This window comes from Lutzomyia longipalpis, chromosome 2 (genome assembly GCF_024334085.1).
Source record: "Lutzomyia longipalpis isolate SR_M1_2022 chromosome 2, ASM2433408v1".
Taxonomy (NCBI): Eukaryota; Metazoa; Arthropoda; class Insecta; order Diptera; family Psychodidae; genus Lutzomyia; species Lutzomyia longipalpis.
In genome coordinates, this window is record NC_074708.1 from 29026396 (window position 1) to 29043695 (window position 17300).

The 17300-nt window shown below is 35.4% G+C and overlaps 4 protein-coding genes across 4 annotated transcripts in view; 3 read left to right on the forward strand and 1 right to left on the reverse strand.

The window, feature by feature from the left end:
• LOC129789902 (inositol-pentakisphosphate 2-kinase) overlaps positions 1-5642 on the forward strand; it is a 42711-nt gene extending 37069 nt beyond the window's left edge. The window contains exons 2-6 of the mRNA XM_055827027.1: positions 1587-2063; positions 2127-2258; positions 2363-2421; positions 2529-2687; positions 5053-5642. Of these exons, the coding sequence (XP_055683002.1) occupies positions 1611-2063; positions 2127-2258; positions 2363-2421; positions 2529-2687; positions 5053-5563 (1314 nt within the window). The 5' untranslated portion in view covers positions 1587-1610 and the 3' untranslated portion in view covers positions 5564-5642. The remainder of the gene's footprint in view (positions 1-1586; positions 2064-2126; positions 2259-2362; positions 2422-2528; positions 2688-5052) is intronic.
• Positions 1-16557, reverse strand: part of LOC129791241 (fatty acid synthase-like) — a 1176504-nt gene extending 1159947 nt beyond the window's left edge. Inside the window, exons 1-3 of the mRNA XM_055829309.1 lie at positions 16182-16557; positions 14454-16117; positions 9973-14368 (exon numbers count right to left, since the gene is read on the reverse strand). Coding sequence (XP_055685284.1) covers positions 10118-14368; positions 14454-16117; positions 16182-16557 — 6291 coding nt within the window. The 3' untranslated portion in view covers positions 9973-10117. The remainder of the gene's footprint in view (positions 1-9972; positions 14369-14453; positions 16118-16181) is intronic.
• The window catches only part of LOC129789960 (pupal cuticle protein), a 1201887-nt gene that overhangs the window by 1122635 nt on the left and 61952 nt on the right, over positions 1-17300 (forward strand). The window lies entirely within an intron of this gene.
• On the forward strand, positions 5961-7573 carry LOC129789985 (calcium and integrin-binding family member 2). The gene is made up of 3 exons (XM_055827135.1): positions 5961-6011; positions 6077-6377; positions 7328-7573. Exons 1-3 carry the CDS (start codon positions 5961-5963, stop codon positions 7543-7545), a joined length of 570 nt encoding a protein of 189 aa, XP_055683110.1. The 3' UTR covers positions 7546-7573.

Genomic DNA, 17300 nt, shown 5'->3' on the forward strand with positions numbered 1-17300 from the left:
TTTTTATTTTTTTTTTGTTTTTGCTTTTGGATGTAAGGTTTAAGCAAAAAATTGTGAAAGAAGGTTAAGAAGAGATGAAAAAACTACCTAAAACACTAAATGAAACGTGGAAGGACTTAAAAAAAAGAGAAAAATTGATATTCTCATCTGTGAGGACAAAACATAAATATAAAGAAAAAAAGTATTTGGAAATGAAAGAACTGATCAAAGACTTGTGTAATTTTTTTTTCTTTTTTAAATTATATATGTAATGTAATATTGTGTAGCGAGAGGACAATTGTAGAAAATGAGATATTTTATATTGAATATGTATTTTGGGGAGAATGTGACAAAGGAAAAGGAAATTATTCATTACGACGAAGTAAAAGAAAAAAAATGAAGCGGAGAATTTATAATAAAAGAATAAAAAATGAAAAATAACAAAATGAAGTACGATGGAGAGCAAGAAAAAAATCATAAATGCTGAAATGACTCTTACAACAACAACAAAAAAACCAACAAGGACTAAGGATTTATATTGACGTGGCTAATGATACATGGAGAGCTCTTTGAAATATTAAATGGATAAAATTTTAAAAAATATAATGAAAAACATGATGAAATTAATCTTTAAAAAAAAACAAACATAACTTTAAAAAAAATGGAATTTAAAACTATATTAAGAGGCAGAATTGAAAAATCAAAATTTCAAATTTTTCCCGCGTTTTTCTCAAGTTTCATGTGGTTTTAAAAAAATTTCTTTTTGGATCTAATCTTAATTCTAATTTTAATTTTTTTTAGTCTAATTATTCCCCCAAGAAAATACCAAAATCCCTTTACAGTGATGACCACAGAAAAAAAAATATTTTTCAAAAAATAACAAAAAAATATGAATTGATAAACCTTCCCGTACAAATTAATTTTTGCTATAATTAACTTTGATAAATTTTTGCTTTTTAATTTTTTTTATTCTAGTGATTTAAGTCATATAAAAAACATTGTAATGATTGTAAATATTTAAGGATACGTGGATGAAAAATTTAATTGAGGATCGAGAGGTAATTTTAACATGAAAAAATATATAAATTATAATTTTAATTCCTATATTTCACAATTTCTTTTTTCTCTTATTTTATAAAAAAAATAACTATATACTATTTGTAGAAGCATTACAAAAAAAAATTCAAAATGGATTTTATTTCAATAAGTCATGATAAAAAAAACAATAAAAAAATATTTGTAAAGAATATGAAAATAAAAAAATATGAAGCATAATTTGGTGCGTTTTATGATTTATCCACGAGAGGTTCATGAGAGTTCAACATCCCATTGGTATGTGTGATTTTGTTGCCAAGTGTCACTGCATTGGGAGGATCGTGTGTGGAGGGAGATGCCTACGAGTGATGTACGGTAGCGTACGATCATTGGGATTTGTACTGACGCCACAATATTTGGCTTTCTCATGCAAATTATCGCGTTTCCCTCGTTGATACCGCATTATGAACGCTTTTTGAGGTCACGCGCTATCGCGATGGAGTGCAATGGGTGATCTTTCGTGATCACAGAGGCACACACAGCACAAAAAAAATCTTCTCTCTCTATTGTAGTGAAGCTGCGTGGTTGAGAATGCCATGGGAAGATCAAAGCGTAGAGCTAGGAAGAACAACACCACGGTGATCCTCGCGATCGTATCGAAGTCCGATGGGAAAACGGAAAATTTGAGTAGAGATCGCCTTGTCTACAGGGCCGAAGGGAATGCCAACCTGGTGCTGGCAATTCCGGACTTGGGGCAGGTGCTGCGATTGCGGAAATCACCAACAAATTGCGATCTCGAGGCTCCCTCAATTGATCATGTGATCATGGTTACGGAATACGCGAAAATTGTGGGGAGTCTCTTTGCCAGGGAATTCACGATCGAACCACAACTTGTTCTACTACGAATTCCAAATTATGATACGGTCAACAGGTGGCTCAATCAATTCCGCCCATCTGTGAGGTGTGACAAAGAAATTCGATGCAGAGCGGGGATTCTCTATCCTGATCTTGCGATCCTTCGGCGTGATCTTCTACCTCCCGATATACAGGTTTGTCTTTTCTTTTTTATAAAAAATCTACCTGTGTATGATCCTCAATCATTGTCATTTCAGGTAACTGGTGAGACGTATTGTGTGGAGATTAAACCAAAGCAGGGATGGATGTTCCCTGAGGAAATATTCAAGGCTCTCTTCCCTGATCTAAGTGCAAAATTATGTCGCTTCTGTGCCATGCAGTATCTCAAAGTAAGATGTAGAAAAGTAAATGTGCGCGAAAAGGGAAAAGCGCAAGGAAAATCCAATGGGAGAGTGAATTTTAATGATTCCACGCAAATTCTTTTTAATTGCAGCTCGTTAAAAAGACGATAAAACGTGTCAGTAATTACTGTCCAATTGACTTATTCTCTGGGTAATTGAGATCGATCTTTTTACTTTTTTTATATTTCTCTATAACTCACACCAATCACGTGTCTCTCGACGTGCTTCTCACTGCACCGCGTGGTTTGTATTTTGCAGCGATCGCGATCGTATGCTAAGAGCCCTCCGTGGTCTCGTGGAGACACCACAGAATAACTTTCGCATGTGGCGATCAGGGCAGCTGATCTATGGCGATGGAATCGATTGTGGTTTGCAGGATGCTCTCGAAGATACCATGCTCCAGGGTGACCCATCAAAGTGAGTATAAAGAAGAAGAAAAAAAAAACCTCCAATAGTTCGTTCATTTTTTTTTGCACAATGAAATTCAATTGAGGTCACATGATAGCTTTTATGGTGACTGATCGTGCAAAAGAGACTTCTGCTGATGCCTCGCGCACAGAGAAAACCTTGTGGGTTGAGAGACAAAGAATATATAGGTACATATTGCAAAAGGCGCCATGCACTTTCTTTGTTATTTTATTCACTTTTATCATCATTTTCTGGACATAATGGTAAAATGAAGAAAGAAAAAACTTCTCACCTCGTGACGGTTGAAATTACGCGCGAAGCATCTAAAAATCTTCCTTGGACATTGTGCTTCTTTTGTGCAAATTAAACTGAAAATGAACAAACAAAGCTCGCAAATGTTTGCAAGCTTTGCAAAGTGTAAGCACTTTATTGCAAAGTTTACTTTTTGCAAGAAAAAAAGTTAATCAAGAAACTTTCCAGCCATTGAATCTCAATTTCCGCTGCTGCACCTTTTTTTGCTTCTTAAAAAAACTTCCTGAGTATTGATATAACTGTCGGAAAGCATAAGATAAATCGTCATAGATGATATAAATTAAGAGAGTTCTTGAAATTATTTAAAATAGCCAAACGTAGGCTGAAGCCTTATACGTACGTTGTGATTTATAAAATTGCCTTAAAAAAAATTTGAATAGTTTAACCCGTTTAACCTAGTTCTGCTAATTAATAGTTCTTGGCCTAAAGAAATTTATGATGAATTTTTAAACATTAATTTAAATTAATTTTTTTATGATTGCTCTAACATTCAAAGAAAATTTATCCGATTCGAATAAAATCATTTTCTTAATTCTATTTGTTCTTCAAAGGTGATTTTAACGAATTTTCATTACAATTGGTTCAATAGATTTTTTAAAACAAATAAAAATGTGAGTCAAAATAATTTGAAAAAATTTTCGCGTCATTTTTCAAAACGTAAACATTGATTTCAATGAATTAAAAAAAATTCTTTTAAATTCATTCCTGAAAAAAATTCTAAGGATATTCAATTATGTAGTTCCAGAATCTTTTTGACTTCGCTATCTATGAAAAAAAAAAATTGAAATCAATATTGATTTTATTTATAAACGACGCCATCTTTTTTTTTTCAAGTAAGATTGCTTTACATTTCCGTTCTTTTTAAAAAAAATCGATTCGACTGATTTTGATGAAAATTTGAGAAAATCTTCTTAGAAAAACAAGGAAAATTTATAAAATGCTTTTGTTTTAATCAGATTGGTCTTCTTTGATTTATTAAGCAATGAGCAATCTTTTAACAACTTGACTTAAGGGACTTAGGGATATCTTAGAAACTGCTTAATATAAAACTTACTGATTCTCAAATATTCCTTTTTTTTTTTTTCAAGAAACTATCAATTCAGAAAGTTTTGTTGTAGTCGGTAAACAACTTCCGGGAAACGGTAGAAATAGGTTAATAAAAATGAAGGAATTAAGAAAAGGTTTCGTTCCGGTTTTAGGTAAACCGACTAAGAAAACATAACTTAAAAAATATTTTGACATATTTTTTCTTCCAAGTAAATAAAAAATAATAAAACAAACCGGAAAAGTTAATTGTAAATCTGTTTTTCCTCTCATACGTATGCTATAATATAATATTTTTCCGTATCTGGTTAGGAGTTAACAGTTTTGTAAAGTTTCCGAAAGCCTTAAAATGAACAAACTTCTCTTTCTACTTTCATTCTCTCTCTATTTACCCTTAAAGTCTTTAAAGTTTTATGTGGAATGTCCAATTATTTTACGCATATACAGTAACTTATACAAATATCCATCATAAAAATAATTTCTTAATTTTTGTATAATATTTTGTTTTATTTTATTTTATTTTATTTTCAATAGTAAATGTGCAACTCCGCCCCCCAATTAGGTTCATTGATCGCTTTCCAATCGTTTACAGTATCTGTGAAATTTTTGAAAAGCAATAAATTGTATTGCGAGATGAGTGCGCCTTTCACGCCTCTGAAAATTATTATTCATTTTATTTAATATTCAAAAGATTTTCTGAATAGATTGAGAGAAAAACATACGCACAGTACAAACTCATCAAAACAACGTCTTCTGGGAATTTTTCATTTGCAGAACGAGCTTCAAATTAGCGAAAAATCTCGACATTTTCACAATATTTTGAACTACGTAGTTTTTTAAAGCGAGCTTTTGCTTGAAGATTTATATGAAAGGAATTTTTTGGGGGCTTTCTAAAGCAATATGAAGATCATTTTTATTATTTCCTTTAACATTAAAACATTTCATGAGCATCGTGAGCTCATAAATTTTTTTTTTAAAACCATTTTATGTGAAAATTCATATTTTTTTCTTTTTGTAGGAATTTAGATAACTTCCTCCAGCTCCTCCTGACAGCCATACTCAACGATTCTACAGGGACAACAGTGCCAAATGAAAGTCATCCCTTACCACGTGGAAGTATTCTTAAGCAAATCCTCGATGTTCAAATGTTTGCACGGGATAATCTCACAACAACCGTGGATGGTGCGTCAATTGACGAGGAGCAATCCTTTGGGAATGTTGCGCAAATTCTGGCAAAAAGACGCAGCACTTCCGAGAATTGGCTGGAATCACTCAGTGGGGCTGAGAAGTATTTTCTAGGGGCCACCGCCCTCGATTGCTCCCTCATGATGACATTCCAGAAAGTTACAGCTGGTGGAGACACGGAGGAGCGTCATACAATACGTGTTGGTGATGAGAGGTTTGCAGTGTCCATGACAGTGATGGATTTGGATCCCAAAGCGGATTCCCATCCCACAAAGTATCTCAAACAAACAAGGATGTCGTACAAAGCATACAAAGATTTTGGCGGTAGTAACAAAATTTGCTAAAAAAAAATATTATTTTTATAAATTCTTGTTGATTTATGCTCAAAGAGAGATTATAAATGAATAAAATATTATTTTGGTGAAAGGATAATTTTCTTTTCTTAATTTCACGTGAAGGTTTATGAACTTTTCGTCCTTTTCGTCTTCTCATAAAATTTTCCTCTGAATGAAGAAAGTATTGCAAAACTTTTCGTGCTGCGTGAAGAATGGAAAAAAGGCGTAGATAAGAAATTAGTCCCTGTCTTGCTGTTTTATGGGCACTCCCTCGTTTAGTCCTGATGCGAGTCAATCGATTGCGAGGTGTGGATGAGTCGCTATAGTGACTGAAAGGCGCGGCAGCGTGCAGAGAATGTGTCCATGATTGGAAAGTCATTTCCACGCGAGTCCTCGACCAGGAATCATGGGGAACAAGATAGCCACGTTCACGGATCAGCAGCTCAATGACTATCAGGTTTTATACCCATTAAATATTCAACTTAAATTCTCAAAGCTTTAATCCTTTTGCCAACTTTCCAGGATTGTACATTTTTTACCCGAAAGGAAATCCTTCGTGTGCATAAACGCTTCCGGGATATTCGTCCGGATCTCGTGCCTAAGCAAATGACCGAAGGGCAGGCATCCACAGTTAAGATTCCCAGGGAATACATAGAGAGGCTACCAGAGCTGAGAGAGAATCCTTTCAGGAAGAACATTTGTGAGGCATTTTCACGCGATGGTCAAGGAAATCTCACATTTGAGGACTTCCTGGATCTTCTATCGGTCTTCAGTGAACAAGCTCCGAGGGATATCAAAATTTACTACGCCTTCAAGATTTATGGTGAGTTTTTATGAATTTTTTCTGTTGATTAATTTATTTGTAAAAGATGATCAACAAAGTCGTAGCCAGTAGGGGTGGGAGGGATGTTTGGATGTCTGAACATACCGTAAAATTTTAGAAAGTTTAGACTTTTCTTTGAAAATCAAAAAGAATTTATTTTTGTGCTAAAAATACAATAAAAAATTTGAAAGGGAAAAATTTTCAACGTTAGAAAAAATAAAACGTTAGGAAAAATGACAAACATCGTTAAAAAATATGTCAAATGTTAGAAAAGTAACGCCAGTCGTTAACAAAAATATCTTAAAATCAGAAAATAAACGTCAATCGTTTTAAAAATGTCTAAATCATTGGAAATAATGCGTCAAACTTAAATAATTATTAAACTAAAAGAAAAAGATCCAAAAAGAGCTTCCTGGTCCCTGAAGACCTAAAACTAAACTTTTCTACCTTATTATTTTTAATCGATGAAAAATAAGAATTAAATGTGTTTAATTTTAAGTTAATTATTCATTTTAAAGACACTAAATAAGTATTTTTGTGTTGTAAAATAATAAAATTAATTCATTTTTATTAAAATCTTTGTTATGAATCCTTTTAGGGTTGGATTTTGAGGATACAATTCATCTCTAGATCCTACTAGAACATTACAATCGATCATAGAAAAATCTCGGTTAATTTTAAAAGTTTTCTTGGCCAAGAGTTGATTAAATTAATTTTTATAATTAAATTGTTTTAATTAATCTAAAAAATCAAAAATATATCACAAAATAAGCTCTCGAGGAAGAAGGATCAAAGATAATCTCTATTAGATCTCACTCATTTCTTAGAAAATCAACCTCAAAAGTTACATAATTTGCAACAACAACAACAAAAAACTAATCAGAATAAATTCTAATTTATCTTAAGAATAACAAACAATTTTCTCAAGAAGAAATTAATCTTCTTCACAGACTTCGACAAGGATGGCTTCATTGGGCAATCAGACCTGAAAGGTGTGCTTGAGGCCCTAACACGCAACGAATTGACTCCTGAGGAGCATCAACAGATTGCTGATAAAGTTATTGAGGAAGCAGATGTCGATGGTGATGGAAAGTTGTCTGAATTGGAATTTGAGCACGTCATTCTCCGTGCACCGGATTTTCTAACGACTTTCCACATTCGCATTTAAACAGCGCGCCAAGGTAGCAACAAGTGGGAACAGTTTGTTATGTTTGTGTATTCGCTATATAAAGTTTTCAAAAATGTGTCTGGGAATTTAAGGGGCTACTAAGTTCTCAAAAAATATTCGTTTTTCTGTTATTTTTTCCAGAATTAATATTTTATTTGAAAATTTCATTAGAAAGATAACAATTAAATTAGGAGAGATATTTAAAAATCTTAAAGAAAGTTTAAAGAAGTTTATTCGCTTTTAATGTATTAAGTATAGAAAAATTATTAAATAGAACTAAAAAAATACATAAATGGTCTAATTTGGAATTCCGGTTTCCCTTATTCCACCAGATAATTCACAGCCCTTGTTTGAATTGCACAAGCAGCTGCACATTCAACCCCATTCAATCACAACCCTCTGTGATTTTTTCCAATGAGCTACAAAGGAATACAACAGCCTCGAGATTTCTGTCGACTTCTATGCCTCACTAGCCATACCTTTCCCGCCCCAAAAGTGCGACAGATGAAAATATTTTTAAAATGTATGGTGGTGCAGCAATAGGAGACATTTTTCCCTGCTATGTAGTATTTTATCAGAGTTATTCCTCTTCAATTCATTTTAGTTAGCTCTTTAGAAGGGTTTTGCCAGTGAGACAGCGACATGTGGTGTATGCTCTGCTTTTGCGGTTCATTTCAAAACAAGCCTCTGTGTTATTTTACTCTACGGCAAAATTTAAACGTTGCACAGTTGCGGGAAATTGCGAGCATTTTCCACTGAATAAAATCCAAACACTTCGTCTCCGCGTGTATGGTGTTTATCATTGAAAGGTCGATCGTATGAATCACTAATCAATGCATTAATATTAAATGATTCTTCAATCTGTATCACCTGCAGGCAGAGACAGGGCAAGATTATTTCCACAATGTGAAAATTTAAAGAGATGTTTATTTGAATGAAAATATTTAAATGATTTGCAAAAGAATAAAAAGTAGTAAATTCAAGCCTAAAAAATATTGAATTTAAGATGAAAAATTTTTTCGCACTTTAGTCCTAAAGAAGCTTAAATTGAGGACAAAAAGTTTGAAAAAGTACTTAATTCAAGTATGAAAAGTAGTAAATTCCAGCCTAAAAAGTAGTAGATTTGACCCTGAAAATACTAATTTCAAAATGTAAAGAATTATTTACATTTTAGTCCTAAAGAGGCTCAAATTTAAGAAAAAAAAGGTTGAAAAAGTACTTAATTCAAGTATGAAAAGTAGTAAATTCCAGCCTAAAAAGTAGTAGATTTGACCCTGAAAATACTGAACTCAAGATGAAAAGAATTATTTACATTTTAGTTCTAAAGAGGCTCAAATTTAGGAGAAAAAAAGCTTTAAAAAGTGCTCAATTCAAATCTGAAAAGTAGTAAATTCAAACCTGAAAAGTAGTAAACGTAGTAAAGTTACATATTTTTTTTTAGCAAGAGGAGTTTATCTGAAGAAAATATTAGGATGATTCCCCAAAAAATTACCCATTTGAACATCTCAAAGCTCTGCAAATTATTTTCTCACCAAACACTGAATGCTTCGCTTAAAGATTTAATAGGCAATATTTTTTCACCCAAAAATATCGATCCCATTTAAGCCCTTTCATACACCATGTCTGTCTTCATTCGATAAGATATTATGTTATAGTCCACATAATGTTCCGCAATTGGGAGCACATAGAGTGACGATGAAATCACATCATGCCTAAAAGAAATGATGCGGGGGACCCTTGTATAGCGGCTTCCACACCATACCAGAATATTTGATAAAATCTTACAGACATTGCAAGATTATTAGCAAAATAAGTGCACAATAAATAAACTAAAATTGTTCTAAATCTCTTATATGGTCTCTTTATAAATCTGCTTGCAGTTGTTTTTATTTGCAAAGAAAATCACCACAATTATAGCGGATTTATAGGGCTTTTGTGACCTATTTTGGGGGGATTTATGTACGCAGAAGAAGAAGAAAAAAAGAAAACATATTCGCGGTGCGTAATACGATTTACCGACTCTATAGCCCCACGAAATGTCCCATAATTTTTTATTTTATTCGATAACACATTTTATCGGGCGGTAGACATTGAAAATTACGAAACTTCTTTATTAAAATGTATATTGTAGTATAAAAAAATGCAGAGAGACCATTTTGTTGGAGGGAGAGTAAATAAAAAATCATTGAATTTAATGGTTTGAATTTGATAAATTTTATGGTAATAAAATTTCCAAGAATGTTCCACTTTTATGCTTTGTGGCCTCTTGTTTAATTTTTTCTCAGCCTCTTTTTGTCAAGAATTAGTCAAGAAAATTTTATTTTTCAGCATAACACTGTAGAAAATTACAAAATCCCGTATATTCCTGCAGGGGAATCCTTAAAACTTTTCACTTTGCTGAAAATAAATAAGAATTTAAAAAAGAACGCAATTTAATTATTTTTTTCATGAATTCTTTATTTAACCAGGCCTAATATGTATAAGATGACACCGTTTAACTTTTAAAGATTTCTTTTTCTGCTTGCAAATATATCAATTTGATTACAATTAGGTAGGCATCCTTACATAATAACTAAGAAAACTTTTCAATTTCATTCAATTTCTCAAATGTAAGCTGCCTAATTTCCTGTAGATTCATCACCAAGTCGTAATCTCTCTCGAGAATTTGCCTGATTTCTGCACTCATTAGTGAATCCATACCAAGATCAGCCAAAGGCAATGAGCTAGAGATCTTAGTTAGATCCTTGAATCCAAGGATATTTCCGATGCAAGTCGCAATGCTCCATTGACCAGTGCTGTCTGCCTTCTTCTTATCAGCTATTAACAATGAAACCACAATGGGATGAGGTTGTTGCAGGAAGAGATCAATTGTTCGTAGACAGGATTCCATCTTTTGGGGTAGAGTACCAGCAACAGCCGTATTATTGTCTAACCCGTTTTCAATTGATATACCTGTATCACCGATTGCACCCCACTGGAAGATCGTACAAGGATACCCAGCTACATGGCGAGCCTCACATATCCTCTCCATTGCTGAATTTGCCAATCCGTAATTTACCTGACCAATATTGCCACGTCCACATGATTGACTGGAAAAGCAGATGAAGTGATCTAAATCTGGGCAGAGATCTCGTGATGCAGCATCGAGGAATTTTGTAACAGTCACTTTGGGTAGGCAAACAGCTTCGAAATCAGCTTGATGTTGATTTTCAAAAAGAGCATCACGCAGTACAACGGCTAAATTGAAGATTCCACCTACGGGACCTAATTTTCCAGCATCCTTAAGTAGCTGTTGAGCTTTCTCCAGTGTTGTTGCATCATTTTTGTCTACCACCACATTTACTCCTATTTTCTTCCATCGTTGCATCATTAGGGATTGGTAGCCTGTTTTAATGCCACTTCGAGATGTTGCAATGATATTTCTTGCCCCTCTAGATATTAGCCAGTTTATTAGCTCCAGTCCAAATCCACCCAGTCCACCAAGGACTATATAAGTTTTGTTTTTATGCATATATGTGCGGGGAATGGCAAATATGAGCTTAGGTGCTGGAATTATTTGTTTTTCTTCTTCTTCATCACGAACTTTAATTATCACCTTCCCAACATAATTTCTGGTTGAGATTAAACGAAAAGCTTCGTCTAATTGCTGACTATTAAAGACAGTACTGGCAAGTGGCCGTACTGCACCACTTTGGATTCCTTCATTGATGAGCTCTTTAATTCTAGTTATAGTTTCGGTATCTCCATTACAAACATGGTCCATGCAGACTCCATGAAAGCTGATATTTTTGGAAAATGCAGATATGGAACATTTGTGGAGAAAATCAGACTTACCAATATGTAAGAACCGTCCATTTAGTCCAAGGCACCTAATAGATGCTTGAAGTTTCTCATCGGTTAGAGAATTCAGTACCAAATCAACACCTTTCCCTTTAGTTTCACGCATAATCATCCGTTCAAATGAACAATCTTGCGAATTTCCAATGTATCGCTCTGATAGCTGTGGGAAGACAGTTCTAAGGAACTTCTTCTTATCTTCGCTCTCAGCAGTTGTAAAAACCGTCAGCCCAGCGCTGAGAGCAACAGAAATAGCAGCTTGTCCAATACTTTCAGAACCAGCATGAATAAGAATGGTTTCGCCTTTCTTCATGTTCCCGCGTATTACCAGAGCATAGTAAGCAGTAGAATAGGCATATGGAACTGTTGCTGCCTCTTCAAGTGTCCAGGAATCTGGTACAGGCCAGATTAAATTTTTCCTAGCGACATATTTCGTGGCTACAGCTTTTGATGTTACCATTGCCATAATTCGATTACCTTTCGTATCACGGCCGGAAAATTCATTCCCAGTAAAGGATTCTTCGTCTTCTGATAGAATTGTATCATTAGAATTAAGAAACTTTAATGGTGCATAGTAAACTGTGCATAGCTCTGAGCTTTGATTCGAAAAATCATTAGGTGATCCTTCAACCCATTTCAAGCTAGATACATCATTCTTTCTTAAAGCAGCAACGTACGCATTTTCAACTTCCTTTGTTGGCTGATTTTGCTGATGCTCCAACATTAGATGTCGGTAAGAACCCCAAGAACCATTTTTAAGAACATTGCAAGTTAGATTCTTTGCCGCCTGATCCAAATAGAAGAGATTAGATAGAGAAAATTCCGGTGCATCGGTGTCTTGAATGAAGAATAATCTAGCAAACTTGCCACCTGCTTCCATTTTAATGCAGTTCATGAAGCCCATCCCACCAAATAGTTCTTCTCCCTGGCATACGATGTAGACTAGCTTGTTCTCACTCTCTGCAGTCTGAATGGCAGATTTGAAATTTTCCAACCAGTTAAAGTTCTTTTCAGTCACACTGATTAGTTGAATATTTTGGGAATTAATATCGAAGACAGGACGTAGAAGTAAATAGTTCCTATTTGAGCTGGTATGTGATGCAACTACAACAAAGCCTAGTTTCTGGAAAAGTCTGTTTTCACGGTTGCTGCTGCTCTTATTCGTATATTCTTCAAGAAGGATAAAGCCGTCTTCTTTTATGGATCCCCGAAGATTCTTTAAAATCACTTCAACATTGGGACGTGTGAGAATATCAGTTGCTATGCACAAATGACATCCAGAATCAATAGGTCCTGCGGTGATATCCTTTTCTGTAATACGAATACCAAAATCAGTTGCAATCTGCTGCAGTTTTGGGGTGCTCTGAGTTGTTACAACAGAAATATCGCTGCATATTGTTGGCTCTGTTTCAATTATTCGTTGTACGTCTGTACTCAGAAGAGCTCCTTCTCCTTTTTCTAGAAGAACTTCAGCAGTCTTAATTTTAAGTGCACCTTTGCAGTTTTCAACGGCAAGTTGTACAACACTAGTGATTGCATGATTCCTCGCTATGGCTGAATCATTGGATAAGTTTTGATTGTTGCAATTTGGTACAAAAACGTATCTTTCCAATTTAGGTTCCTGTTTAGGGCATTGGCTCCTAGGGATCTGGAATGTTGTAATTCCTCGTATTTCTATTCCACCACTCTTGATTAAATTTATATCCTTGTCCATGTGAACTGGGAAAATTGCTCTTTCTCCTTCATCTATGTTGGAAGCTAATTCCAAGTGCTTCATTGGATCAATAATAACTTTATCAATACGTGTTGCAACGAATAGTTCACGTATGTCAGTCCCCATGATACTAAATTGAAGCATGGAATCCATGAAGGTTACCCAATTCTTCTTAGCCCATAATAATTTACCTGTTTCTGCATTAGGATCAACCTGGACTACACCACGAAACTGTCCTCTATAATCATAGCCACGAAGACGCAGTTCCTTGTAAACATCATTGGCAATTAATGGTAAGCCAGTTTTGGACTCAGGAATTTGATCACTTTGCAATTCTTCCTGAACTGTGTGATTTGAAGATCGGATAGTTCCTGACATGACTACAGTACCACCTTCGCATATTTCAAATTTCCCAGAACCATCAAGAAAATTAATGCCAAATTGCAGAGAACCATCTGCAGGTAAGATGATCATACGGTGGAAGACTACATCTTCTAGGACCACCCGTAAACGATCGTAGGTATTTCCCTGAGTCCTTGCAAATTGGCGCCAAGCAAGAGTAATATATCCCATGGCAGGGAAAATAGCACGTCCGTCAATGATATGTCCCAACAGGAAGGAATCTTCCTCATTGGAAACATTGAAATTCACAACTGTTTGCCAAGACGTGCCACCTGAGCCATAGTATGGGACTATCCACTTCTGTGAGTGATCCCATTTAATCTTCGAATTTAGCATCGGTGTGCCACGTCCCACAGGAAATGATATTGGACGAAAAAGTCTGTTAACAACTGGCTGAGCTCCAGCTGCATAGAGTTTCCCTATGTTGTTGAGTAAAAATTCAACATTATTCTCATGATTGCGCTTACAAAGGCTCAGGTGTGTTACATCCTTCCCAAGGGATCGCTTTAGTATTGGTTGCAAAAGTCCATGAGGTGCAATTTCGATACAAATAGCATTCTTTGGGATATTCTGAACTGCTTCATGGAACAGAACAGGAGATAGAAGGTTGTTCACATGATAAGCCGAAGAACTTTGCATGGCCATCAGTGTATTCCATGCAGTTTTCGGGATACTCGAACTAATCCATTTTTCTGTACGATTTTTAGGATTGGGAATAATTTTATCCAGAGATTTTTTAAGGATTGGACCTACATCTGCCATGTACTTGCTGTGGAAAGCTATACCTGATGAATCAACAATTTTTGCAAATATTCCTTCTGTCTCGAGAATTTTTACGAATTTTTTGACGGATTCTACAGGTCCAGATATCTGGAAATAAATTATTATTGATAAATTGTTAGTTAGAAGAAATAGATTAGAGTATCTAGAAGCCTAAAAATAAGTGCGTCCTTACAGTAACATTATCTGCGCTGTTGTGGCAGGCTGGCACGATATCCACAGGTAGGCGTTTCAAGCATTCTTCCCAAGATAGACCAACAGAAGCCATCATTCGGGGAATCAAGTTACAGTCTATGATGCTTTTTCCTCGCCAGTATGCTGCTAGAATGGTCTGTTCCAGTGTAAGACATCCATCAGCATAGGCGCATCCGAGTTCTCCAATAGAATGTCCAATGATTCCATTAGGCACAATCCTCAGGTGTGTCAAGAGATCAGTTAGAGCAATTTGCAGTGAGGTAATTGAAATGAAACTATATAAAACATCGAAGCGAGATTTATCCATTCTGGTTACAACTTCAATGAGATCAATGCCTTCGGGGTGCAACACTTCAGCACATCGATGGATACTTTTGCTGAAGACTTCAATTTGCATCAGTTCCTTGGCCATGTAGGCCCACTGTGAGCCCATACCTGAGTAGATGAACCACAGAGGACGTTTTGCTTCAGTGGTTTCAATCACATCATGAATAGGCTGACCTTTGCTCACAACTATGTATCCTCGATAGTTATGTAGGGGGATGTTTCTGGCATGAATTTCATTAATTAATGCTAAATATTCCTCATCCTCAGCATGAGCCTCAATGTCATCCAAGAGAGTTTTCACAGCATCAATGGTACGTCCTGACACCACTGCTAAACGTGGAAATCCATCATTTTGGTTTGTTTTCTTTGGCTTTGAATAAGACTTCATAATAAGGTGAGCATTTACACCGCCAAATCCAAAATTATTAAAAGCAACGATCCCTCCATTCCATGGTGTGTTCTTATCTACAACCTTTAAACGCCCATCAAATAGACCATAAATTTCTGGATTTGCATTTTTGTAGTGCAAATTCCCCGGAATAACACCCTCTTCCATGGCAATAAGCATTTTAGCAATGGAACACAACCCAGATGCTGGTTCAGAGTGGCCCATATTGGATTTAACTGAACCAATAAGAAGCGGGGTTTGACGATCCTTGCAAAAGAAATCACAAATTGCATTGGCTTCTTGTGGATCACCAGCTTTAGTTCCTGTCCCATGAGCTTCAACGTATACAACATCATGCGGATTGAGATTAGTACCCTCAAAAGTGTGCTTAATTAGTTCCTTCTGCATCACACTCTTGGGATACATAATACCTTCCTCTTTGGTACCATCTGTATTTGATTGTATGTTAATAATTGTTGAATAAATACGACGAGCATCTTTAGCTTTCTGCAGGAATATTACCACACATCCATCTGCTCGTACATACCCATTTACAGACTCATCGAAGGCCCTGCATACTCCATCAGGACTTAGTAGGTTCAACTTCTTAAATTGTAGCATCCAAATGGGTTTGAGAAAGACATTAGCTCCGGCCACAATGGCAGCATCGCATCGTCCCGCGCGCATATCCTGAGCAGCTTGAGTCATTGCGTAGAGAGAACTAGAGCATGCTGTATCAACGGCATGACTTGGTCCACGAAAATCAAATGTGAATGAGAGGCGATTGGCAAACATTGATCTAGCACATCCCGTCAAGGCGTATCCACTAACCAAATCTGGATCACTGCTCCAGTACTCTTCTGCCTCTGATGAAGAGACACCGACGTATACGCCAGTACGAGAACCACGTAATTCCTGAAGGTTGTAGCCTATAGGTAAGATCAGTTAGTTATTTCTTAAGCGTACCTATAGTAAAAAAAAAGATCATCTCACCTGAATCAACGATAGCCTCATAGGTAGTCTCAAGAAGCATCCGAAGAACAGGATCCATACCTTCAGCTTGCTTCTGGTGAACGCCAAAGAAAGTGTGGTCAAAGTTTTCCAAATCTTCCTGTTTGATTTTTCCCATGCGCGGAGGTAGATCGTACAGACCCTTAGGCCAGCGACGTGGATCATCGTTTACCATGTCAACACCGTTGAAGAGATTATTCCTGAATTCTTCAACATTAGAACTCTCAGGAAAACGTCCTGAAAAGCCTGATATTACAATATCATTTGGGAAATTTCGTTCGTTATTTTGATATCCATTTCCTAACAGTTCACCGTTGTAACTTAAGTCAGAAGAATATTCCTCTGGTATTGCTGGCATCTTTCTCTTACTTAAATTTTGCAACTTCTTGTAGATTAAAAAAAAATTAGCCTTCATCCAATTCTTAATTCTTAAAACGTATCAATACTTACAGGTTGATCAAAATAAGAATAAAAGTTATGGAAAACAATTTAGTAGCAGAATGTGTAATATCTTCACTCAGCTTCACGTTTCACGGTCAAAGTAAAACTGATTAAATTTCAAGATTATCTCGCTTAATTTATAGTTGTTATGTACCATGTGGAGTGATAGTGATATAATAATTAAATGTTATTATTTCATTAAATTATTCAAAAAAAATTTAACAGATGCTCAAATATCTATTTTCAGCTTAGGAAATATACAAGAAAAGTAAAATTAATTAAGCAAAATACAATAAGACTAATCAATCCGAGCCCCCTAAAACAAAGAAGGCAATCACGAGACATATAAATTTTAAGAAAACAAACAATAGGATAATTAATGAGTCACAGGTGTGATTTTTTTAAATTTGAATGACTTGTTGATATCAGAGGTCAGTTCTTTAACAGTTTTAATATTAAAATCAGAATATAGTTAGGAGGGCGATGGAGTGGGGCCAAGGCTAAACTATTAGCCATATTTATTGGACTGATTTTCAAATATGAGTCATCAATGGAAACATCTTACTGAGCTCTACGACATACTGCTGGATCAAAAACGTGTCTCATAAGCTTTAGCCCAATCTTAGGTGGTTGATAAGGATAACAACAACAGTAACATCA